The 25,131-nt window shown below is 41.0% G+C and overlaps 1 protein-coding gene across 1 annotated transcript in view; it reads right to left on the bottom strand.

Annotated features, from left to right (window-relative positions):
• Positions 1-25,131, bottom strand: part of LAMB4 (laminin subunit beta 4) — a 111,926-nt gene that overhangs the window by 3,872 nt on the left and 82,923 nt on the right. The window contains 13 exon segments of the mRNA XM_060019845.1: positions 3,509-3,553; positions 3,556-3,658; positions 4,974-5,135; positions 7,720-7,858; positions 10,810-11,018; positions 14,743-14,746; positions 15,233-15,372; positions 18,365-18,459; positions 18,462-18,522; positions 19,502-19,622; positions 19,624-19,665; positions 19,667-19,703; positions 22,571-22,722. Coding sequence (XP_059875828.1) covers positions 3,509-3,553; positions 3,556-3,658; positions 4,974-5,135; positions 7,720-7,858; positions 10,810-11,018; positions 14,743-14,746; positions 15,233-15,372; positions 18,365-18,459; positions 18,462-18,522; positions 19,502-19,622; positions 19,624-19,665; positions 19,667-19,703; positions 22,571-22,722 — 1,310 coding nt within the window.

The following is a 25,131-nucleotide window of genomic DNA, read 5'->3' as shown; positions in this document are numbered from 1 at the left end:
GATGCTTTGGAAGGTGGTGAGCATTCTATCACCAGAAACTTTCAAATACGGGCTATCTGGGATTGAACAGGGGAGTCAGCATTGGAAGGGTATTTGTACGAAAAGAAAAATAGATCCTTGGGTTTCTACCAAGGAACTTAACAAGATCGTGCTGGATACTTTCCATTTGCCCCACCAGATCCTTGACCCATCCTGCTCTGTGTCCTGGAGAGAAAGGCAGCCTCCACAGATGACATCACCTGGCTCCCTTGACCTCTGGCTTTTGTTCACACTTGGCCACTGGCCAGTTCTGAGAAGTGATCAGAGGGTGGCAAGAGCGAGCAGAATGCACCCTTGGTGAGCAGCAGGGTTCTGGCAGTCCTGCCCTCTCTCAAGTCCAGCTCCTGCAGGGTGGCCTCCTCCCTTCTGTCCTCGTACTCACAGTGCTGCTTCCCAGCACGCACACTCCTCCTTCCCATGGCTCATTCAGGTCCAGGGATGCTAATGGCTTCTCTGCTGGTCACCCAGGGCCTCCAAACCCTTGGGTTGATTCCCTTAATTCCTGTGTTTTTTTTTTTTTTCTAGTTCCTTCCACCAAGAAATAGAGTCTATTTACCCTCTCTCCCCAAACCAGGTCCAGCTTTGCAAGTTGTTTTGACCAATATAAAGTGGAAGAAATGATGTTGCTGGACCTCAATCAAGAGCCTCGCGCCTTCTGCCCATTCTTACGGAACCCTGTAACCACCAGGCTCTAAAGCAGCCTGGAATGAAAGACCCTGTGGAGAGAGGCCCAGCAACTCTGCCAAGCCTGGGCCCTGGCAGACCTGCCAGCTGACCCATCAGACAATGCGGCTGCTTGAGTAACAGCCCAGGAGAGACCTGCACCACCCGGACAACCCACACACACACAGTGCACGCTTGTTGTTCTAAGCCATTACATTGGGGGAACAGTTTGTGATGCAGTAAATAGATAAGTGAGACAACTCCGCTTATAAACACACAATCCAGAATTACAACCAAGTGTGCTTTTTGTTTCTTGCTGGGATGCCGACTGACACAAAGCTCCACGGAGGGACCCTGGCTGCAGACTGGGGCCCACTCCCCACTCTCTCCACTTTGACCTCGTCAAGTTAAGTCAGGGCTCCTTTCTGGAATCCCATGGGCATCTCTTCCTAACCACAGACCTTGTGGTTCAGCCGCCTCTTAAGTGGCAGAGTTGGGAAGATGGCCAAACCACTGTCTTAGTTTCCTATCTTGTTGAGTTGTGAAAACAGCCTTATGGTGAGAAGAAAAAAAAAGTACTAGAATGCATCACTTTTGACCTGAGAAGTCGCCTGACTCAAACTTCTCTTCCAACTTAATTTTAAGAACTGTGAAAGTTTTAGTCTATGGGGAAAAGTGGCAACAATGCAGACCCTGACATAAAATATAAGACAGAAAAGGTCCTCCCGGTGTTTTTGTTCTCACAGGAAGGACCAAGGTCTGGGAATAATAGAAACTGATTTTTCATGGTATCACTTATGGAGTGCAAGGTAAAAACAACATTTATCTTTTTGAATCTTTCCTAGTATTTCCTTTTTTAAATTATTAAGAAAATACTGAAAGTGAAAAAAACTCACTACTTTTTACAACAATTCTGTAAATGTAAAAAGTAGTGTCTTCCTCTTCACCCTCCTTGCCCCCCACAGATATCTAATGGTAACAGTTTGGTATGTATTTTTCCTGACTTTGGCCCACACTAATGTTGCGTTCTCATTTTTTTCATTTCATAACAATGATATAAATAGTTGTAGGGCCAATGACTCATTTTATAATAAAGTAGCATTTGTAAGTGAGAGTTGGTTTTTTTTGGCCCCGTCCTGCGGCATGTGGGATCTTACTTCCCCTACCAGGGATCGAACCCGTGCCCTCTGCATTGGGAGTGCAGAGTCTTAACTCCTGGACTGCCAGGGAAGTCCCTGGGTTATTTTAGTATTTTGAGGGTTACTTATATTCGAAATGAATATGGTTAATTTTTAAAGTTGTGGGAGACAATAAATAAAACTAGAAGTAAAACTAGACCACTTATCATTCAATATTTCTTGATGATTCAGAGGTGGTTCAGGACATGATGATTGCCCAGAACAATCATGAGTACCAGCTGCGGAAAAAAACACTGATTACCTTTCTGATTGTATGTGTTCTATGTTTGCTACACTTTTAGTGCATCAAAATTTCCATTTTTTTCAAGAGTATGTTTCCTTTCTGGATTGCTACCTACAGACCCATGATAAATGACTTAGCACCCTAGAGTCTAGATCGTAACTCCAAAAAAGTAACTTGCAGGAGAGGAGAAAATGAGCAGCACAGCTTAGGACAGGGTTTTCCAACCTCGGCACCATTGATACTTCGGGCAGAATAATTGTTCATTGTCAGGGGGATGTCCTGTGCGTTACAGGACATTTAGCAACATCCCCGGCCTCCGTCCACTAGAATGTTAGTTGCACCACTAGTTGTGACATGCAGAAATGTATTCAGACATTTTTATCCCCAGGGGAGGGGATAAAATCACCCCTGGTTGAGAAGTACCAAGTTAGGACAAGGGCATTTCAAAGTGACCATAGGCAATCTCAGTGTGTTCCAATTAATGCAGACAGAGCTCATCAGTACTTGTTGACATAAAATCAGGCACGAGGCATATTCCCTTACAGTCGCAAACCCACCTCCTACTTCTCTCTCCTCGGTGGACTCAGAAGTGGTTACACTGTGTCAATGATAAATTGAAATTGGTATATGTTCTACCAGAAAGGTGGAGTATTACGATGTTATTGTCCAACTGCGGGAGTGGGTAAAAGGATAGAGAGAACTACCACATGGTCCAGGAATCCCGGACTTGTGTATATATCTGAGAAAACCAAATCTGTATCTCAAAGAGATATCTGTACTCCTGTGTTCACTGCAGCACTATTCACAAGAGCCAAGACGTGGAAACAAGCTGAGCACCTGTCAGTGGATGACTGGATAAGGAAGGAGTGAGAGGCATATATACACACATCAGATATATACACATGTATGTATAAATATAATTCATCATTACGAACAAGGAGATCCTGCCATTTGCAACATGAACGAACCTAGAGGACATTACGCTAAATGAAAGTAAGCCAGAGAAAGACAAATCTGTATGATATCACTTATATATGGAATCTAAAAAAAAAAAAGTTGAACTCATAGAATGAGTAGAATGGTGGTTGCCAGGGGTTGGGGGATGGGGAAATGGGGGAGATGTTGGTCAGAGTACAGACTTCCAGTTACAAGATGAATGGGTTCTGGGGATCAATCAGGTTGTATTGTATACGTGGGTAGATCTGAAGCATTCTCACCACATACACACAAAAAGTAAACATGTGAGGTGGTGGACGTGTTAACTGTGGTAGTCATTTCACAATGTACACGTCCATCAAATCATCACGGGGTACACTTTAAATACATACAATTCTATTTGTCAATTATACCTCAATAAAGCTGGGAACGTCTAAAGAATAGATACCTGTTATTCTTCTTATCTTGTCCTCTGTATCTGCAGCCAGTTTGCTGCATCTCTTAGCTGTTTCACTTTCCCTAAGGTTTCCTTTGTCAGTCCTGGCGCGCTTGTCTTATGCTGAAGAATAGCTTACTGACATTGTAGCTCAACAAGCTCCTGTAACAAAGCAACACTCCCGTCATCAGAAAATATTTATAAAGCATGCACACGTGCGTGATGTTTGCCTGATAACGTTCATAAAAGGGATGAGCGGCGACCATCATCCAGTCAGTGACACTTGAGTCACTCTGATATTTCCGACAGGGCTTTTATTTGCATGGTTTGGGTCGTTTTTTTCAGGTTGAAAAAATGCTCAGCTTTAGTTAGTCACAAATAAAATGTTTCTGTTACAAAATATCAAGGCTTTTTTTCACGTTAAGGCAATGATTTGTCCTGAAATATGTTAAGGTCAGAGATAATAGAGGACAGAACTGAGCCAGTTCTGCCCGTGACAAACGTTTGGTTCAGTTGGGTCGAACAGCTGCAAGTGCAAGGTGAAGGTCAGAGAGAGTGGTGAAGGTTCAGAAGCAGCAAGGACACAGTATTTGGTTGGCACAAAGGTGAAAGGGGCACGAGGAAGGAAGGGAGGCAGGGAGGCAGGAGGGTATGAAGGGCTCCTCGCGTTTAGAAGGGAAATCTTCAGGGTCAGCCTGGGTGGTTGACAACTTGGAACGTTACATAGATGAATAACCACCAGACCCAGGAATGCACTATGGAAGTGGTAGAGGGTGGGCAGGAATCATCTTTCTCAACCTCTGTTCCATAGAAAATGCCCTCAACTCCCAAGTCAGTGGAAAATGTACCCAGCACGTTAGGAATTAAGAGCAAGAGAATACACCAGTTACAAGAACACTTCAACCTCTTTCTTTTGCTTAAGCTGCTATATTAATGTGACCAACCAAAGATTTCCTGCTAAGAAAATGAGTTGATAGCTTCTTTCAGCAACCGAAATGAACAGGCCATTTTCCACAACTGTTTCATGAACTCACTCTGATTTTTGTAACTTGATCTATTCTCTTTGGCAGATGACTTTCACTTCTTTGTTTTGTGATTTAATTAGAGTAAAGGGATCAATCAGATTGTATTGTATATGTGGGCAGATCTGAATACGTACAGTATAGACCCATGACATAAATTGTGAATGGTCGGAAGTTTAGGAAAAATTTGCCTAACATGTCACTAGTAATACGGGATGCGTAGATGGGGCTAAACACTCTAACGTAATCTGGCCAAAAACCTGTCTTCTTTGGAGACAGCACTCCACTTACAGAAGCATCTCCATGCCCAGCAGGGTCCCTACAAACATGCAGTGCTGAGCATGGGCCAGCACTAAAGGAAATGCTGACCAATGGCACAAAAATCTGGGGTGAAGGGATTATCCTTCAAAGAAGCACGGTTGTCTGCTCTTAGTGGCAGGGGTAGGACCAGCGACCTCCTCAAGGCCCCCAGCCTGGCGCTGGGCCGATTCAGCCTGAGCTCCCACACGGACGGCCTCGTTCCTTTGCAACTTGGTCTGCAGCCCGGCAAGTCCACCCTCCAGCGCTGACTGTTGCTTTGCTAAAGCCAGCTCAGTCTCCCGGGCCTGATTTTCAGCCTGTTGTTGATTGAAAGACCAGGAAGGAGACAGTCTTTCTAAGCAACAAACAAGAAAATACATGATGTAATGAGCCCTCTGAAGACAAGCTAGGTGTGAAGGGAAAGGAGATCATTCCTTTGCTTTTTCTGTTCCTTAAAAAAATGTTATAAAAAAATACTTCAGACAGACAAGAGGTTCTAGGAGAAGATGTGGCACGTATCCGTGTGCCCACCAGCTGGCTTAAGAATAAGTATTGCCAGTGAGCCAAGACCCTGGGTGTACCACCATCATCACCCCCTTCCCCCGCAAAGGTCACCACTACTCTGAATCTAATATTTCTCATTCCATATACTTCTACATGCTTTGAACTCTATCGTATTTGGTATTTCTAACAATATACAGTATTTTCTACTTTTAAACTTTATGCAAATACATCATCCTGTGTATTTCTGCAGCTTGAATTCTTTAATTCAAAATTATTCTGGTACAGGTCACCTAAGTTAATTTGCGTAACTCTTTTTATTCTTTTTTTATCCTTCATTTTTTAAATTCTTTACTCACTTTTACCAATTGAAAGTGTTCCATTGTTTGAATATACAAAAATTTATTCTTCTATTTTCCGATGGATGCGGGTGGCTTCTAATTTTTTTCTCCCTTATAAACAATAACGAACACCTTATACTTGTTTCTTATTTTGGCGACTATACTTGTCACGTCTAGAAGTCTGACAGGTCATTTGTTATCTCTTGTTCTTTGGTCAAACTTTCATGCCTTCTTTGATTTTTCTTAAGCGTAATAAACATTCTTATTTTGTACTGGATATCCAATAAAGGTAATACCCAAAGCCTCCTGCATTCTGACTCTGTTTACTGTTACTGATGGCCTCTTGCTTAAGGCAATTTGTTTCTTTATTGTGTGTTTTAAGGGAATCCTTTGAGGCTTGGTTTTAAGGTACATTCCTTTGGAAAGGATTTCTTATTGCCTCTGTCAGGCATCTGAGGGCCCTGACAACCCAGGAGCACTTTAAATGACATTTTCAGCTTGGTTTACCAGGGCCACCCAGGTAGTACGAATTCTGGCCTCATCTCACCTGAGAGCCAGCTTGTTAATAATTCTTAGTGAAGACTCTCCCCCTCCATGCACAGGCTAATATCTTTACGGCCTCTTCCTCTCTCTGAAATAGTTTAACATTTCCTTGAGGGTTTGCCTTTTGGGGTCTCCTCTCTATGCGGGGGTCTCATCCCCTCCTTGCATGGGTTTCATTTTCTGTCTATTACTCATGGCAGCCAGGGAAACCAACAGCTTTAATACACCAGGGACTGACAGCTACCCTCCGCCTGCCATCAGGTTCATGCTTCATTATCTGTCTGGATCATGTTTTCCGGTCATTATTGGCCTCTGAAGATTTCCTCCATTTTTTACCAATTCAGCTATGCATTTAACAAATTGTTAAAACATCTAACCTTTTCAGGTTTTTTCCTACTAGATGGCTCCTTGATATACTGGTCCACCATGCTGTTAGAAATCGAAGCCCCTTCCTAGGCCCTTGGGCATAGGTGGGAGTTTTTCTAGAGCAGGAATCTTGAAGCTTTTTCTGTAAAGGGGCTGCTAGTAAATATTTTACACTTTGTGGTCCATAAAATCTCTGTTGCAACTATTCAACTCTGTGCCATTGTAGTGCAAAAGCATCCATGGACAATATGTGGCTGAATTCCAATAAAACGGTGTGACTTTGGATGCAACAGTTGGTGGGTCCCTGTGGCCCTTGGGCTGTATTTTGCCAACCCCTGTTCTAGAGTAGATGCCTAGAAGGGGAAAACCTGGAGACCGTCTTTATTTTTTGCTCCTGTATATATGCAACCTCTTCATATCTGAGCTTTTTATTTCCAGGTACATGACTTCCTGTGCTGGTGCCTTCTGCTTTTCTTTTCAGGATGCATGTACTTAGATATCTAAGACTCAGGGGAAGAACAGAGACTGAGAAGCTTGCAATCTGCTGGGAAGAGGATGTGCTGGAGAGAGATACATCACAGACTCTCAGTCTAGGTCCTGTTCTGTCCTCCAGCTGCCAGGCTTCCTCTTCTGGATCCATCCCCTGGGTTAAACCGTGGCTTTATTCCTGCCAAACAGTGGATGGAACCCTTTCTTTCAGGTAAGATAGTCTTTCAGTCTTAGGATACGCTGATGAGATTTCACGTATATTTTGTTATAAAAATCTGGCAACAATTAACTTAATTTCTTTGGTTGGTGAGCTCTCAGAAGTCCGTTACTTTCCCTGGTATCAGAAGGGATAAATACTGGCCTCACATCTACCATTAATTAGCTGCGAGACGTTAGGTAAGTGACTTAACCTCCGCGAGTCTTAGTTTCTTCATCTACAAGCTGATGGTAACAACACCTGCTTTGTCCCCCAGGCTTGGTCAACAGTGAGATGAAATAATGCCGGGATAACTCTGTAGAACGTTAATTAAACGCATAATACTATCATAATCTTATTTATCATCATAATAATTCCATCAGACAGGTAAGATGAGATATAAGAACTGTGCTGTCTTCACACTCAGTCTATTTCAGGTTAGTTTCAAGGAAGATAGAGAAATACCTGCAGTGCGTTCTTTTTTATTTTTGTCGTCTGGGCAGTCAGCTGTGTGATGGTAGAATCTGCCCGTACTTGAGTGATTTGAACTTGTTGCAACTTATTCAACATTTTGTCGAGATTTAATAGAACATTTGCTGCTTTTCTAAGATACTAACATATCAGATTAGATAAATATACAATTATTCATTTATTTCACCTTGAGAGTTCATTCGACTCAACAAAAACTTTACTGAATTATTCATAAAGTCAATTGAAATCACTCTTAAGCAAGGCAAAGTGCTGAAGTCTTCCTCTTGAGACACAGGTACATTTAGATGCCAGTAAAAGCACATACATATGCATGCACAGATACAGATTTTGCCAGATATGGAAATCAAGGATCAGGTCTCGTTTCTTCTTAACTTGTCATAAGCAGAGAGGTTTGGGGGATAAAACTGCCAAGCTTGGAACAGAAAAAACTATCTTCGGCCAATTCCAGTTCTCTGATTTCTCAAACTTAAGTAAGTAACGCTCTTGAAATCCTGATTGGAGTAGGGGGCGGGGTAGTCAAGAGGCTCCAGAGGGAGCAGAAGAGAACGAAAGGCCCTGCGTTTTCAGGCTGTGTTTATTCAGGTTTATTTAAGCTTCGCTGACATTCCAGCTGCCCAGGGGCCCAGTCAGAGGTTACCATCACAAGCTTTCCAGGTGGTAGTCTATTTTACAGAAGTGAGCACACCTCAAGTCAACATTCACCAGATACTTAGGTCTGTGGGCTCAGAGGCACCTTTGCAAGAAGGTACAAAGTCAGGGAACTAGATCTTAGCAGAGGCATCATTAGAAATGCTTGTGTGAGAGCAAAAATAGCTAAATGGCAAAACCCCTTCCCCATCCAACCCAGCCTCTCCCCTTCCAGTGATAATCTTTCTCTCCGTTGAAAAGAAAAAAAAAAAAAAACACAAAACTTTTTTTTTTTAAGAGCAGTTTAAGTTCACAGCACAATTGAGAGGAAGGTACAGGGATTTCCCACACACTCCCTGCCCTCACACATGCATAACCTGCCCAATTATCAACATCCTGCACCAGAGGGCCCATTTGTTACAAACGATGAACCTATACTGACACATCGTAAACACCCAAAGTCCAGTTTACTTTAAGGCTCACTCTTGGTGTTGTCCGTTCTATGGGTCTGGACAAACATATAATGACATGTATTTATCATTATAGTATCAAACTGAGTATTTCCACTGTCTTAAAATTCCTGTGCTTGCCTATTCATCCTTCCCCTCAACCCCCGATCTTATTTTTACTGTGTCTCCATAGTTTTGCCTTTTCTAGAATGTCCTATAGTTGGAATCATATGGTATATTGCTCTCCCTTTCTATACTTTTTTTTCTCTACAATTACAGTGAGGGTTCTGGAGGCTTTCCTTCTCATTACTCCCCTCTCCCCCATATCTTTTTACTGAATTCTTTTTTTCCTTTGGATTTTCAATGTACTGCTCATTATAGTAAATTTAGAAAGTACCCCAATAAAAGAAGAAAGAAGAAAAAATTATCAGGGAGGGAAAATTTACCAGTAATCCTACCACCTGTTAAGATATTGGCACATGCTAGCATTTTTGTCCTACCAGTTTTTTTCTTTTCATGATTGAGATCCCCTTCTACATATAATCTGTTATATTCTTTTTTTTAATGAAGATTTCTTTTAACATCTTTATTGGGGTATAATTGCTTTACAATGGTGTGTTAGTTTCTGCTTTATAACAAAGTGAATCGGTTATACATATACATATGTTCCCATATCTCTTCCCTCTTGCGTCTCCCTCCCTCCCACCCTCCCTATCCCACCCCTCCAGGCAGTCACAAAGCACCGAGCTGATATCCCTGTGCTCTTTTTACAAGCATTAACATTACACTGTAAGAATCTCTGCATGTCACTAAAAATCCTTCGTCAACATCATTTTTAATTGCTGCATGATTGTGTCCAGTTGCTTAATCTTCCTAGTTTGAAATATTAAAACCAGGAGGGGCTGGGCTTTCAGTGGAGTCTGATGCACTTCACTTGTAGAGGTGGATGATGAGACAGTGAAGGCAGCTCAGGTATCAACTCTGCTTCTGGGGGTCCCAAATGGTGATGGGTGTTGATGATGGTACCATCATCCACTGACCCTATGACCTGGACTCACAGCACCCCATGATCATAAAAACATCAAGGTGGCTTTTCCTCTTTGCTTGGCTAAGTCGACAAGGGCAAAAGGAAGCAAGAGCTGGTTGACTTTGTGTACCGTACGTATCATTCTACTCCTGTATTACTCCTGGGGCACTCGTGTTCATTTCTTCTCTGTCTCACCGTCCTATTTTTAATGTGATATACTTTCTTTAATCTAGATTTTCGGAGTACTGATATTGTAGTAAATACAGAAAGAAACAAAAATAGGTATGCAAGACGCAGAGGATGGCAAGACGCAGAGGATGGACTTGAGGACACGGGGAGGGGGAAGGGGAAGCTGGGACGAAGTGAGAGAGCGGCATGGACATATACACACTACCAAACGCAAAATAGACAGCTAGTGGGAAGCAGCCGCATGGCACAGGGAGATCAGCTCGGTGCTTTGTGACCACCTAGAGGGGTGGGAGGGAGACACAAGAGGGAGGAGGTATGGGGATACACATATATGTATAGCTGATTCACTCTGTAATACAGCAGAAACTAACACACCACTGTAAAGCAATTCTACTCCAATGAAGATTTTTTAAAAAATAAATAGGTATGCAAGAAAGGAAGAATACACAGACAGTCCCAGCACTTGTTAAGATATTGGCATATAATTAATACATGGCATTTATTGGTGTATATTGGTATAAGGAGGTAACAGACACTGGAAGGGCATTCAGAGACTAAGGAAAACGGGAAACCAGCATCTCTGCACAATGCCTCCCAGCTTCCCAGCTTTCTGGGGCACCTCCACAGACAGCTTAGCCCTCATTTTGGGCAATGAACTATCAGAGGGTCATTTCATTTGAACGTTATAGCTCCTTAGGCAAATATTTTTCAGATGGCCTTTTGGCAGATGGCCTGTTAAGACAAGGCGGAGAATATTAATACTGTACTTACTCAGCTGCTTTTGCCTTCACCAAAACCTTTCGGGCTCCATCTGCTGCTTTATGTAGCCTGTTCTCCTCTGTCCTGTAGTCCTCACAGAGTTGCAGAAGTTTCCGTATTTTGTCAAATTCATGGGTCAGATTTTGCGATGTTACTGGTAGGTGGATGTCAAGTACACGATTTGCAACCCTCTCTATGTCCTCTGGAGGCGTGTTATCCTCCTAAATAAGAAGATGGGTTTTAGGTAATTGTGTCTCCTTATCATTCTACCTTGTAAATATCACCACAATGAATTCTAAGTTAATTTGCATTTGATGATGTGTCCCTAGAATACAGGGATTATTGTATATGTCTCACAGATGCTTCTTCATCCTCAATTTTCCCTTCTCTCTGAAAGAAATGCTGCTCATGTAAAGCTGAATTCATTCAATGCTTGTTGGAAAAACGAAAAATGACAGATTTGGAATACTGCGTGTGCTACAAAATGTCCTCACAAGAATTGCTTACTATAAGTACAGATTCAAAAGCAATTAAAATGTTTAGATGTCATTAAGATTCAAACACAATGGCAAACTATCATATATAGGATGGATAAACAACAAGGTCCTACTGTATAGCACAGGGAACTATCTTCAAACCCTGTGATAAACCATAATGGAAAATACAAAAAAGAATGTACATATGTATAACTGAATCACTTTGCTATATAGCAGAAATTAACAACATTATAAATCAACTATACTTCCATTTAAAAAAAGAGATTCGGTCTTCCCTGGTGGCGCAGTGGTTGAGAGTCCGCCTGCCGATGCAGGGAACGCGGGTTCGTGCCCCGGTCCGGGAAGATCCCACATGCCGTGGAGTGGCTGGGCCCGTGAGCCATGGCCGCTGAGCCTGCACGTCCGGAGCCTGTACTCCGCAACGGGAGAGGCCGCAACAGTGAGAGGCCCGCGTACCACAATAAAAAAAAGAAAAGAAAAGAAAAAAGAGATTCAAATACCATGAATGAGACAATGGGGAAGCACTGGGTTTGGACTCAACAAAACTCTTCTCTAATCCTCCATGACATTAAAAAGGCTCACAGTTTTTGCTCACCAGCATAATTGGGTAATTATAACTGATGCTACTGCTCAAGGGCCTATTTTGAGAAGGGGATGCAACAAAACAGAGTAATTTACAGTATGATTAACGTATTATAAAGAAACTTTTAGGGAACTCCCTGGTGGTCCAGTGGTTGGCACTCTGTGCTTCCCCGGCAGGGGTCATGGGTTCGATCTCTGATTGGGGAACTAGGAGCCCGCATGCCGCCAAGTGCAGCCCGGGGGCGGGGGCGGGGGCGAAAAAACCTTTAAATACATCTATGTCCTGCTTTTCAGAAGAATAAAATTGGCCCCCTTTGAGAACTAAAGTGCGTAAGATGGACTCTTGGTATGTGGGGTCATAGCTCTTTGTCTCTCTCTGGCTCCTTATCGAGGCACAGATGCTGAGTGCCACGGGGGAAGTTAGAGATGAATCAGACACAGATCTGATCCTCAAGGGGTTCACCACCAAGTGGGGAATTATGAGTCACTTTAGATGATTACTGATCCCTTAAGAACAGAAGTGATAAACATAAGCCAGAATGATGTGGGGTTCAGAGGCAGGAGAAAATACTTCAGGAAGAACTTCAAGACAGCATTTAAACCCGGTCTTGGAGGCCCGCACAGATTACATTTGTGGAGATGTGCAGTGAGAAGAGGGGTAAGGGCATTCTCCGCCGAGGACAAGCTCAGGGTGGAACAGGTAACAGTGCGTGGATCACTCCCGGCTGGCCAGTGGGGGGCGGGGGGGTCTAAAAAAGTAACTAAAAAAGCAAAAAAGTGTCTAAAAAAGTTAAAAAAAAAAAAAAGGAGTGGAAGTTCAGGAAGGCTGGGAGCAGATCACACATGCCCCTATGTGTGAGGCTAAGGAAACTGGACTTCATTCAAGAGACAATGTGGGGACTTCCCTGGTGGTTCGGTGGTTAAGACTCCACGCTCCCAATGCAGGAGGCCGCGGTTTGATCCCTGGTCAGGAAACTAGATTCCGCATGCATGCCACAACTAAAACCCGGCACAGCTAAATAAATAAGTAAATAAATATTAAAAAAAAAAAAAAAGGACAATGGGAGGCCTGGATAGCTGTTAGTATTTGAGTGACATGACCCCAGTATACATCTTCTTTGCACTCATTTCTGCCTTAGCTATTCTTGTTTAATATATAAAAGGAATATTTAACTTCCTTTTTTTTTGGCCACACCCTGCGGCTTGTGGGATCTTAGTTCCCCGACCAGGGATTGAACCCAGGCCCTGGCAGTGAAAGCACAGAGTCCTAACCACTGGACCGCCAGGGAAGTCCCAAAAGGAATACTTTACTTCCTATAATGTTTTTGAAAAAAATGTGATGAGAATTTTTCATGAATAAATTAACGCCATATTTTAAACAGAATCACGGAGTTGGCTCTTTCTAGAAATAGTAACTTTTGTTAAAAAAAAAGTTCTAATAAAAAGTGAATTGAATTTAACCCCGTATTCAGTCATGAAACATTTCTTGGCATTTATTATGAGATTAAAAATTCATATTCAAGTGATTATAAATTCACTTTCAGGAGAAGTGACACATAACTCTGTTAATAAGGAATTCAGACCGTAAGGAAAATATTAAGATGGTAAAAGAAGACCTGAATAGTGTGGCCACCATAAATGTAATGATCATTTTATTTGGGCTTTATACCCAAGAAAAACAAAGAACTGGGTGGGTGAAGGGCACTGCTTCCTGGTGACCAAGAGTCTTGGACCCTGACCAGGAAAGTTCTTCTTATGGAATAGGATTTTTCTTGATGTCTAGTCTAATTTTTATTGTAATAATCTGAGTTTTTTCCCCCTAATTCCTTAGGCTAATTAAAGTGACATTTTTATTAGAAACTTATTTAGTAGCAATGAGAACTAGTATAGGAGTAGGCTCTGTGACCGTTGCTGGAACTGAGGACGCTGTGGCAGCTCTGATTTCATCTTAGTTTTGGCGTCTGAATTGACTTGTATCTGCAGAAAGAGCTACCGTGTTCCTCATACAGTTCCTGGATCTGTGTCTAGTTAATATCAGTCCGTCTAGCTCGCTCACTGAAAACTTGCTTTTGAACAAACAAAATGCCCAGTTGACTGATCCCACACCCAATCATTTTTACCGCTTATTTTGGTCATTTTTACTGATCATTTTTACTCTCTATTCTTTTCTAACTTTGAAAATCAGGACTAAAGCTGCTAATACAATTTCTAGAAACAGTGAGATGGAAAGAATACTTGGCCACAGGGGTCTCTTATAAATAAACAGGTTTAATAAAGTGATTGCAAAGATTGTAACCGACATCTCTACTGTCTATTAATTCATGTGGAGAATATTAAATTATTGAATTTGGAAGATGGCTATAGGAAAGAAAGCCTCCTCAGATCAATTCCACGTAGTGTTGTACCCAAACGACATTATTTACCGAGAGCGAGATTTCCCGTCAATTTCCAGCTGTACTATTTGATTTTTATCTTTAACTAATAGTTCTCTGGAGTTTAAAACAAACCTCTCCGAAAATAAGGCACAATGAAGGACACTAAGTTCATAATTATAATAATAATTCATAATAATAATGAATCCAATAGTTCCCCCTTTGGTCAGTCACAGAAAGCCAACATGAGTCTTGGAAAACAGTCAATAATATTTATCTAAAATAACCAATATTTTAGATGCCACCTCACTACAGTATTTGATACACTAACAAACAGCTGGCGTACCTTGATCTCACACACTCTGTCAGCAGAGAAAGTTGTGGAATCTGACAGAGTCTTCATGTTAGATTTTCCTTGTTTAAAAAAAAATAACTTTAAAGACCAAGTTCACTTCTTTGGAATTCTAACTAAATTCTAGGATGTATTACTAAACTAATCTTATACAGAGAGCCATATTATTTTTGATACACAGTTAATATTTTGGAATTGTTTCCATGAAGAAATTTAAAATCAAGGAGTATATCATGATTCTGATTTAGCCATGTCATTTCCACTTAACGTAATATGGAGTTGGTTGTGATGTTTGAGTATAAATTAAAAAAGGAAGAAAAAGGAGGAGGATGGGGAGAGAGAAGAGGAGGAAGAGTGTGGGAGGGACAGAAACTAGTCCTAATTTTTTTTTTTTTTTTTTTTTTTTGCAGTATGCGGGCCTCTCACTGTTGTGGCCATTCCCGCTGCGGAGCACAGGCTCCAGACGCGCAGGCTCAGCGGCCATGGCTCACGGGCCTAGCCGCTCCGCGGCATGTGGGATCTACCCGGACCGGGGCATGAACCCGTGTCCCCTGCATCGGCAGGCAGACTCACAACCACTGCGCCACCAGGGAAGCCCCAGTCCTAATATTAAAAAAAAAAAATTACCTAACAAGAACATTTTCAGTTTCTTGATTAAAAGATTCATTTTTTCTTCTTCAGATTCACTTTGGTTTTTCATATTCCTCAGTTTCTCACTTAGCTGTAAGGCATTGTTTTTGGAGACTTCTGCCAGTTTACTTATATTTTTGATCTGGAATAAGAAAAAAACAACAATGAAGCAAACATAACAATTAGGCACATTCTGTGACGTTTCCTTACTTAGCTGGACCAAATAGAGGTCACTAAAAATATAACAGAAGTCTACATAATTAAACAATAGATTCATGTTAAAGGACTCTTTTAAAAGTTGATATTATCTGTTTTCATTACCATGTTTTCTTAATAATGTGAACTTATCTCTTAAAACATTATTAGTGATCAAAATTGTTATTTGAAAACAATTATTGGTGTAGGACTAATGACTTTTCCTGATACAAATCGAAAACACAAATTCTGTTTTAATGACATGTTAGCATTCTATCATATCAACAAGTGTCACAGAAATTACTTACAGTGATCATTATGTTTAGTAAGTTGAGAACATATTCTTTAATATAAGTTAAAATATTAAGTTTAAATAATAAGTTTAATATAAGTTAAAATACTCTTTTAAACATTCTTCTGATTCAGATAATGTACTTTCTTTGAGAGTAAAAACAAAGCATTCTTCCTTTTAATAAACGAGTTTGAACTCAGAGAAGGCTACAAAGATAAATTCCAGATACTGTGTACACTTGGTGGAGGAATGATAGAACTAAAATGTTTACAACCTAGAAGTGCAAATTCTTAACTGTGTGCTTTGAGATAGGTCACGGACTTTTTCTTGGAATTCCAACAAATGAGAGAAAGAGAAAAAACAAAGAGAAATAGGACAATATCATCTGCAAGTTGAGCTGTATTTAATAAATTAACTGTGACAGAAGCAGGGCTAATTAGGATCAAACATAGTTAAGGAAAAAAGAAAATCTCACTTTATTTCCCCACAAAAATAGGCAGCCTAATTTAAGCAACACAGATTTTGTGGAGGATTTAATGGTAGTCACTGGCAAATGATGAAACAAAAAGAAATATTTACATGATTAAAAATATGTAATTTAATTTTTTGGAGTTGTTCCTTAATTCTCTAGAACTTTTTAAACTGTAAAATGGATAACGGTTGCTAAGAAAGACCTTAAAACTTCTCATCACAGGAAACAAAATGTAACTATGTGTGGTGATGAATGTTAACTAAATTTATTGTGCTAATCATTTTGCAATACATACATATATCAAATCATTATGTTGTATACCTAAAACGAATACAACATTCTATGTCAATTATATTTCAATAAAAAAATAAAAGGGAGAAGCAGTGAGTAAGAAGGCATAGAAGATGAGAATTCCAGAAATAAATACTCTGGACAGGAAGCACCAAATTATACACATGAAATCTCAGTGTACATTAGTCGATGCCATATTCAGAAAGAAAGAGATTGCTAAATTACTTCACTCTTAAAACATCTCTCTGCAATCCATCCTCTGTCATGACTCCTGAGAACTCTCTCATAATCTCTTCTGGCATGTTTCCCCCTTCTAATCAAGAGGAAAATAGCACATCATTTTATCAACATGACAACCCCCATTCTTCTCCAGTTCTCCATTTATGTGCTGATTAAGCCACATTCTGCTATTATACACTTCAGGGATTATCTTTTAAAAGTAATAGCTTAACACGGGTCTTATTTCAATGGTGTGAGATTTCTGGTTTTTGAGAAGGGGCAATATAGTAGTTTAAAATTACATTAAACCATTAAGGATTGTTTTAACCACAGGGATGCAGGACCAGGATTTGCGTTTGTTCACTGCTGTATTCCCAGCATCTAGATACATGTCCAGCACGCAGTAGGTACTCAATGAATATTTGTTAAAGCAATGAAGAATAACATACAAGTGAAAAACTAGGTGGCAATATAGAACTATGATTATGTGAAAAAAATTTTTCAACATTTAGGATGTGTGGGGATGTTCTCTAACTTAATCAGAGACTTGCTCTGGAACTTGGATCCGGAGCCTGTGGAGCAAGCACGTAGTACCAGCCGGGGTTCGGATGCATGGAGGCGAGGCTCACGGAGCAAACTGGTGCTCTGCGTGTGCGCATGCGCAGGAGTGTGTCTCATCGCTGTGGTTCTCACCCCATTCCCAAGGCTGGCTCTCTATTCTCCTCTCACTTCTGAGACTCAGATGTCTTCCTTTTTGGTGAGGGGTTGGTTTCTCTTGCTTGAAAACAACAATGCTAACTGATATAATATTTACCTTATATTGGTAAAAAATTCAGCCCTTTTTTCTTCATCAAAGGCTCTATGTATACGTCCAAAAAAAAAAAGCAAACTAGGGAGCACATCATCATCTTGTTTTTAAGCTGAACACAATGTATTCACAAAACACCTAAAATTGTATTCATCCTTTCCAGATAAATATATTCACCAAAAAACCCTAAAGAAAGATAGGTAATTAAAAATTATACTCATTTATTAATATGACCAGAAAAGTAAATGAAACCATTTAAAATTATTAGAGATTCCATTATCGGGTACTTAAATATTAAAGCAACTTTATCATGTCTATCAACATAGGAAAGAGTTCAAGGCATTAAGAGTATATTCCCCTTAAAATATTTTCTAATATTAAATTAAACTCTAACATCAAAATTTGTCTATTTAGTAGAATTTCAAACACACCCTTGAATTTATGAAAAATATTCTTTACTTTGACAGCTCTATAGTTTGAAACCTTCAAGGCTAGGAGTTTACACATTTCTATGCAGTGTTTGCTATAAAGGAAACCTATCCACACAAGTCTGTGTATGTCCTACAAACATATACTTTGAGGTTTTTCTCTTCTTTCTCACCATATACACACATACACACTATACATATATATGAGAAAATATATGAGAAAATATATCAATATTCACAGCTACTTCTAAATCACCATTCATATCCACATCTATATTTTTATTCTATATTGTCAGGCACAAGAACATCTAACATCTAGAATCTACCCTTATCACTTAGGAGTTAAATGGAAATTTAAAAAATTCCAAATCGTTTGCTTTTTTAATTGCTACTAATTTTACAAATAAAGCATGAGAAGACATCGTTTACCTGATTTTTCAACCCTTGAACTTGGCTGTTCAAATTGCGAATCACGAACTCTGCTTCCTGAGCTTTGTGGAGGGTGTTCCTCGAGAGGGTCAGGAGCCGGGACAGCTCGGGCCACCACAGGACAAGAGCACACAGGGCATGTTCCCTCCTCCATACACCTGACAGGAGAAAGTATCTATGCTAAAAAGCAACTTGTTGGGGCTTCCCTGGTGGTGCAGTGGTTAAGAATCCATCTGTCAACAGTGCAGGGGACACAGGTTCGATCCCTGGTCCGGGAAGATCCCACATGCTGCGGAGCAACTAAGCCCGCGTGCCACAACTACTGAGCCTGTGCTCTAGAGCCCGCGAGCCACAACTACTGACGCCCGCGTGCCACAACTACTGAAGCCCGTGCACCTAGAGCCCGAGCTCTGCAACAAGAGAAGCCATGCAATGAGAAGCCCATGCACTGCAAAGAAGAGTAGCCCCTGCTCGCCACGACTAGAGGAGGCCTGCATGCAACAATGAACACCCAATGCAGGCAAAAATTTTTTAAAAATTAAAAAGAAAAAGCAACTTGTTGGCAGAGCTTTTTCTAACATCCTCCAGGCTCACCAAGGCAAGGCACTGCTCTATTCATATGTGTTTCTTCAATAGCTGTTCACACTTAGTACATGGATATGAGTGATTAAGTATTTCCTAGTTAACTGAATAAATATCTAACTTATTTGTTATCAGCATTTGGGCCAATCAATGTTGCTTTTACACTTATAGTTTTGGGGGAAATAGTCACATGTCTAGCATTTCCATGTTAATTTCATTATTTTTTAAAAATAAAAAGTACCTTTTACTTATGAGGCAGGAGGAGTAAATGTCCATAATCTGTACCGGTTGAGAAAAAGTAAATAGCATAAGATAATAAAATCAAGCCACAATCTTTACTCTTTGATTTTTCTCAAACTTTGACTTAAGAAATAAAAAATAAAATATAAATATTTATATTATTTTTAGATTAAATATATATTATTTATAGATACTTTCTACACTTATAAAATATAAATTAAAAAATAAAATGTAAGACAGGGAAATACAATCGAAGAGGTCTGTATATCAAGTAGAAACCACAAACACTTTGACTATACTGTCATGAATATTTACCTTTTCATGCAATGTTTGAATATCTGGTATCTGGATCTGCTTTAATTTCTCCAATGACAAGTTTTCTTTTGAGGTTAGTGTATCTAAGATGGTAAGTAAGTCATTTCTGTTTTTTTCAGTTATCTATGATGGAAGTAGTTTCATTAGTTTTCTTTTCAGCAGATAGAGCTCTGATAATACTTCTTGATGTTCTTTGAGGAATCTACATCAACACAAATTGAGGTAAGATAAATTTTGTGAAAACAAATGAAATTATACATGGGTTATCGAGATAATCATTCCCCAATTTGACTAGACTGTCTTGGTCTCAATGATCAATACAAAAATTCAACATCCTCTCCCTTGAATTTGCACTTAACAGGGAAGTAAAGAGTAAGGAATTGGGCTTCCCCGGTGGCGCAGTGGTTGAGAGTCCACCTGCCGATGCAGGGGACACGGGTTCGTGTCCCGGTCCGGGAAGATCCCACATGCCGTGGAGCGGCTAGGCCCATGAGCCATGGCCGCTGAGCCTGCACGTCCAGAGCCTGTGCTCTGCAACGGGCCACAGCAGTGAGAGGCCCACGTACCGCAAAAAAATAAATAAATAAAATAAATAAAGAGTAAGGAATTTGTTCTCATTCCTAATCTGGAAGAAGGTGCCCACTGAAAGAACTGAAAATCTGTCAGCAGTCACCCAAGACAGGCAGAAGAAAGCAAAAGTGCCCCTATGCTGATTTTCTCAAACTTGCAGATGTCGCGTCATAGATATACATGTAATAGCTACAGAGCACTGAGGCTTAAGTTTGCAGACATGGGTTTGAATGCTGGCTTCTCCCTTTACTGTCTGGGTATGGCCTTGAGCAAATCCATTAAGTCTCTTAGATTGTGTTTCCTTATCTGTAAACTGATGATGATAATCTGTGGAGATTAAGTGAGATAATATAAAGACCCTCTGTGAAGTTCCCCAAATGTTATGTATTAATTTTGACCACCCATATGAATCCAATACGATGAAACAACTAAGTTCACCTCACTGTATAGAGCAGGAGTTGACAAAGTCATTCTACAGAAGGCCAGAGAATAAATGTTTTAGGCTTACCTGCCATCACATTGCTGTCACAACTACTCAGTGCTGCCACTGCAGAGTGACAGTAGCCACAGACACCACATAAATAAATAGGTGAGGTGGTGGTCTCCTGGTGAAACTTCATTTACAAAAACAGGCTGTGGGTAGGATTTGCGGGCAGACTGTAGTTTGCTGACCTCTGATGTTGAGGCTGATGACAACAGCTAACATGCTGAGTGCTTTCTATACGCCTGGCCTTCTCATCAGTTCTCATCCTTGATCTCCACAAAACACTGTCAGGCGGTTAGCACGACCACCACCATTTTACCAGTGAGAAATGGTGGCTCTGAGGATAGCAAGGTCTCACTGATAGTATGATGTGAAGCCAGGATTTGAAGCCAGGTAGTTGGACTCTAGAACCTGTGTTCTTAAACACTTCTCTGTATTTTCCATATTGTAATGAAAACACAAATCCCTGAAAGTAATGTGGGATGTTTTAATGTAAATGAGAGTATCTTAGGGCTTTAAACTGTTCTAGGAACCAAAGGCCCAGGGTTCTGATCTTTACTCTCATGTAGTCATAATCCAGGCATGACAACCACACTTTATCTTTTCAACATTCCTGGTTTTTACACTAACGGACTCACTACATTGTGATTTTCATTTATCATGAACCGCCTACCCGCCCCCCCCCCCATCTCACACACACACAAACGAACAAAAAGCCATGTTTCTATTGCTTGGAATGATTTTCTGCCTTGATTTATCTGGCAAATTTATCTTTATTCTGAGAGGCCTTTTCTAATAGACCCAGGAAGAACTCATTCTCTCTACTCTGCTCCCGAAGTAGCTTGAAAACGTTCTGATAGAGTCTTTTCATTGTTTGGGGATTGTTTATATATCTGTCTTCCCCCCACAAGACTGGGATGACTTCAGGGTGAGACTTACTGCCTGTCTCTGCTGTTCAGCACAGTGTCGGGCATCAACAAAAAGCCCAGTAATTGCTGTTGGACTGCAAGTTTGAGAGAATCAGCATGGGGCAGTTTTGCTCTCTTCTACATGGCCTGGGTGACTGCTGACGGATTTTCAGTTCTTTCAGTGGGCACCTTCTTCCAGATTAGGAATCGGAACAAATTCCTTACTCTTTATGTAGCATTTATTGAGCGTCATCAACAGTGATTTCATCAAATTTAGGCTTTCCTTTAGGGTCATTAATTGCCATCTATTTTTTTCTCTTTTAGCTCAAGATCAGATGACAAACAGGACCATAGACATAGGATGAGGAAAAGCAGACAATGTTTGTGCCTTGAGATAGGTTTCACGTATATTTTCCCTTATACCGCTCAACTAGATGGGTTTGGTGTGAATAAGTTCGGTGCTGCCTCTCCTGGTACTAACAAGCTGTCTGTCCATTTCCAAACATAACAAGGATCTCATGGGAGATCAGCAGATGAGCTAATTCAAGTTCTGCTTTAGAGTTCCATTTCTCCTCCAAGTTGATTTTGGCATAATTCCCGTTCATTTTTAAGAATTATGCAATATGAATTACAGGCTTCTAGTATGTAACATGTCTCCAAATTCCTACAAAGTTCTTAAGAGAAATTGTTTAGGTCCCTTTTGCCTCATATTCCTTTGCATTTGTGGTTGCTGGAAATGGAGTGGCTTGTACTCAGGAAGGCACGGAAACATGCCTCTCTCATTTCCTTACGGCCACAATAGAATTTCCAAGCTGCTGATTAAACGAGATCCTAGCATGGTTTGGCATCACAATACTTTGGGTTTCAGTATTTGTTTAGTATCGCAGATTGTTAGCGTTATTTTGTGCAAATGCTATCCGTCTCTGCAATGTTTTAAAAAGTTGAAATATTCCTGCACAAATAATACCTTTAAAGGGTGTGTTTTCACGTTCTAAAGTGCTCAGGTGCTGTGGCAATAAGTACAGGGAGATTCACTAATGGAATGCACTATGGATTTTATCAACTCCTGTCCAGAAACAGACATCTGAGGTGCATTTCCTCTCTTACCCATGATGCTTGCATTACGGGCACGGGAGTGCAAATCAATTTCTTCTTGAAGATCTTCAAGTAAGAGGTTCACTTTATTCCTCGTTCTTTCTTTCAGATCTTGAAATTCATACACTGTTTTCCTCTGGTCACTTAGTTGAATGATTTCTTTCCTATAGGAGAAAATGAGAGAAAATGTAGCTAAGCTTATATTACATTCGACAGATTGTGGAAAAAACACAAGTAAAGAAATTGCCCTCGGACTTCCCTTGGTGGCGCAATGGTTAAGAATCTGCCTGCTGGGCTTCCCTGGTGGCGCAGTGGTTGAGAGTCCACCTGACGATGCAGGGGACATGGGTTCGTGCCCCGGTCCGGGAGGATCCCACGTGCCACGGAGCGGCTGGGCCTGTGAGCCGTGGCCGTTGAGCCTGCGCGTCCGGAGCCTGTGCTCCGCAAGGGGAGAAGCCACAACAGTGAGAGGCCCGCGTACCGCAAAAAAAAAAAAAAGAATCCGCCTGCCAACGCATTGGACACTGGTTCAATCCTTGGTCTGGGAAGATCCCACATGCCACAGAGCAACTAAGCCTGTGCGCCACGACTACTGAGTCCATGCGCCACAACTACTGAGCCCACGTGCCACAACTGCTGAAGCCCTCACGCCTAGAGCCCGTACTCTGCAACAAAAGAAGCCACCGCAATGAGAAGCCCACGCACCGCACCAAAGAGTAGCCACCGCTCGCCACAACTAGAGAAAGCCCACACGCAGCAACAAAGACCCAACACAGCCAAAAAATAAATAAAAATAAATAAAATAATAATAATAAAAAGATTGCCCTCATTATTAGGTATCCTCATACTTAGGATGGATTTTTCCCCCCCCTCAAATTTTCATTTGACAGTTTATGATTGTTTATGGCTTATCTCTTTCTTGTTAATTCCGCTTCCTAGAGTATTTCAGCACTCATTTAAAATGGTTTCATAGCATAAAGGTTTTTGAATCTTTCAATTTCAGCTGTTTATACTCTGTCTCCCTTTACTTTGGTTTTCAAAAACACGTATTCAGACGTGGTTCATTTAAATCAGTCTAAGGGAGCCAACCTATATTAGGCTTTTAACAGAATCCCTCACACAAGACAAGGATAAAAATCAGTACCTCATTTAGAATAAATCTGCTTCCAGCAAGGTTCCTTTTACTGTTACTTCTGTACAGTGTCTTAAACTTTGAATTTCCACAAGTGACAGGTTTCCTTGCTGGCGAGTGTACATTTGGGTGTGTTCTTTCTACATCACCTTTGATGGTGTCACCTTTGTCCCACTTCAGTTGGCTGGGTTCAGCAAACACAGTTGGTTCAAGTGAATAATTAGAATATCCCTCATGAAGGGGAACTTGGGTACAAATCTTGAAGAGTACAGTTCAGGGAAGCTACAATACAAATTTATGGGACTAATTTATCTTGGTATGACTGCAAAGTATTAACCAATGCTTCCTAGCATTTCCTGCTCCCACTTTCCCTTCTAATCTACAGACTTTTCCTTCAAGCTCCAACTGTCAGCACTGTAATTCTTCTGGCTAATAACAATAACAGTACATACTATTATTATAGCTGGTACTCTTAAAGCACTTACTATGTGCCAGACACCATGCAAAGTGGCTTGTCTTGAGTGATTCTCACAAGAATCCCATGAAATAGAGACTTTAACCCTGCTTTTGATGAACAAACTGAAGCTTGGAGAAGCTAAGTAACTTCTGAGGCCACACAGCAGCAGGTGGATTTGAACCACAGTAGTTTGACTTCTCAATCTATGCTTATGATATCTTGGTTTCTCTGTCCTCCCCTTCCCCTTTGATTTGTAATTTACCCAACAAACATTTATTACTTAACTAAACCAGGCCTGAAGAAAGGTACAGAGAAGGCAGTTTTGCCCAGAGGAGTCCCTCAGTGAGGCAATGGCTGAGCCAAAAAGACGTGGGAAGATGCAGAAGGAAACACATCCTCTCTCAGGAGGTCAGGGAAGGCTTCAGTGAGGGGGCGGTGTCTGGGTGCTTGTTATAGAGGAATAGGAGTTTAGCAGGTGGACCAAGACGGGGCAGGCTTATCCTCACGGCTTCAGGCCTGGCCCCGGGACTCCGGCTCCTCTTGCTTTCTTCTCTCTGGTTCTGCTCGGGGCTCTTGCACTATCTCTAGCTACAGCATCTACTGTGGATTGGCTCCTTCTGCTTTCTCAGTTCCACTTCATCTGCCATGTCTTATAACCACAAACCAGTGGTCCATGAGCCAAAACTCATTCTCAGACAAGTTTCTTTGGCCTCTACAGTGCTTTTTAAAAGCACTACTGGATTACCTGCCTCTATTTTAAAGTGGGGACATTTCCATAAAACTCTGGATGTCTGACATTGTTTAAAAAATGAGGAGATCTGGAAACCTGGGCCACAGTCTTTACCAGGGCATAGCAGTGCCTGTCCTCACCTGCCAACTTGACTTGGCTATGTGACACCTCTGGGCCCTATAGCTTCGTTTATGATGCAGGTGGCCCTTCCTCTGAAGTATCCAGGTGAGTTGTATCATCTTCCTTGTGTAACT

Source organism: Delphinus delphis, chromosome 9 (assembly GCF_949987515.2).
Source record: "Delphinus delphis chromosome 9, mDelDel1.2, whole genome shotgun sequence".
Taxonomy (NCBI): domain Eukaryota; kingdom Metazoa; phylum Chordata; class Mammalia; order Artiodactyla; family Delphinidae; genus Delphinus; species Delphinus delphis.
This window is presented reverse-complemented; position numbering and strand designations above follow the sequence as displayed.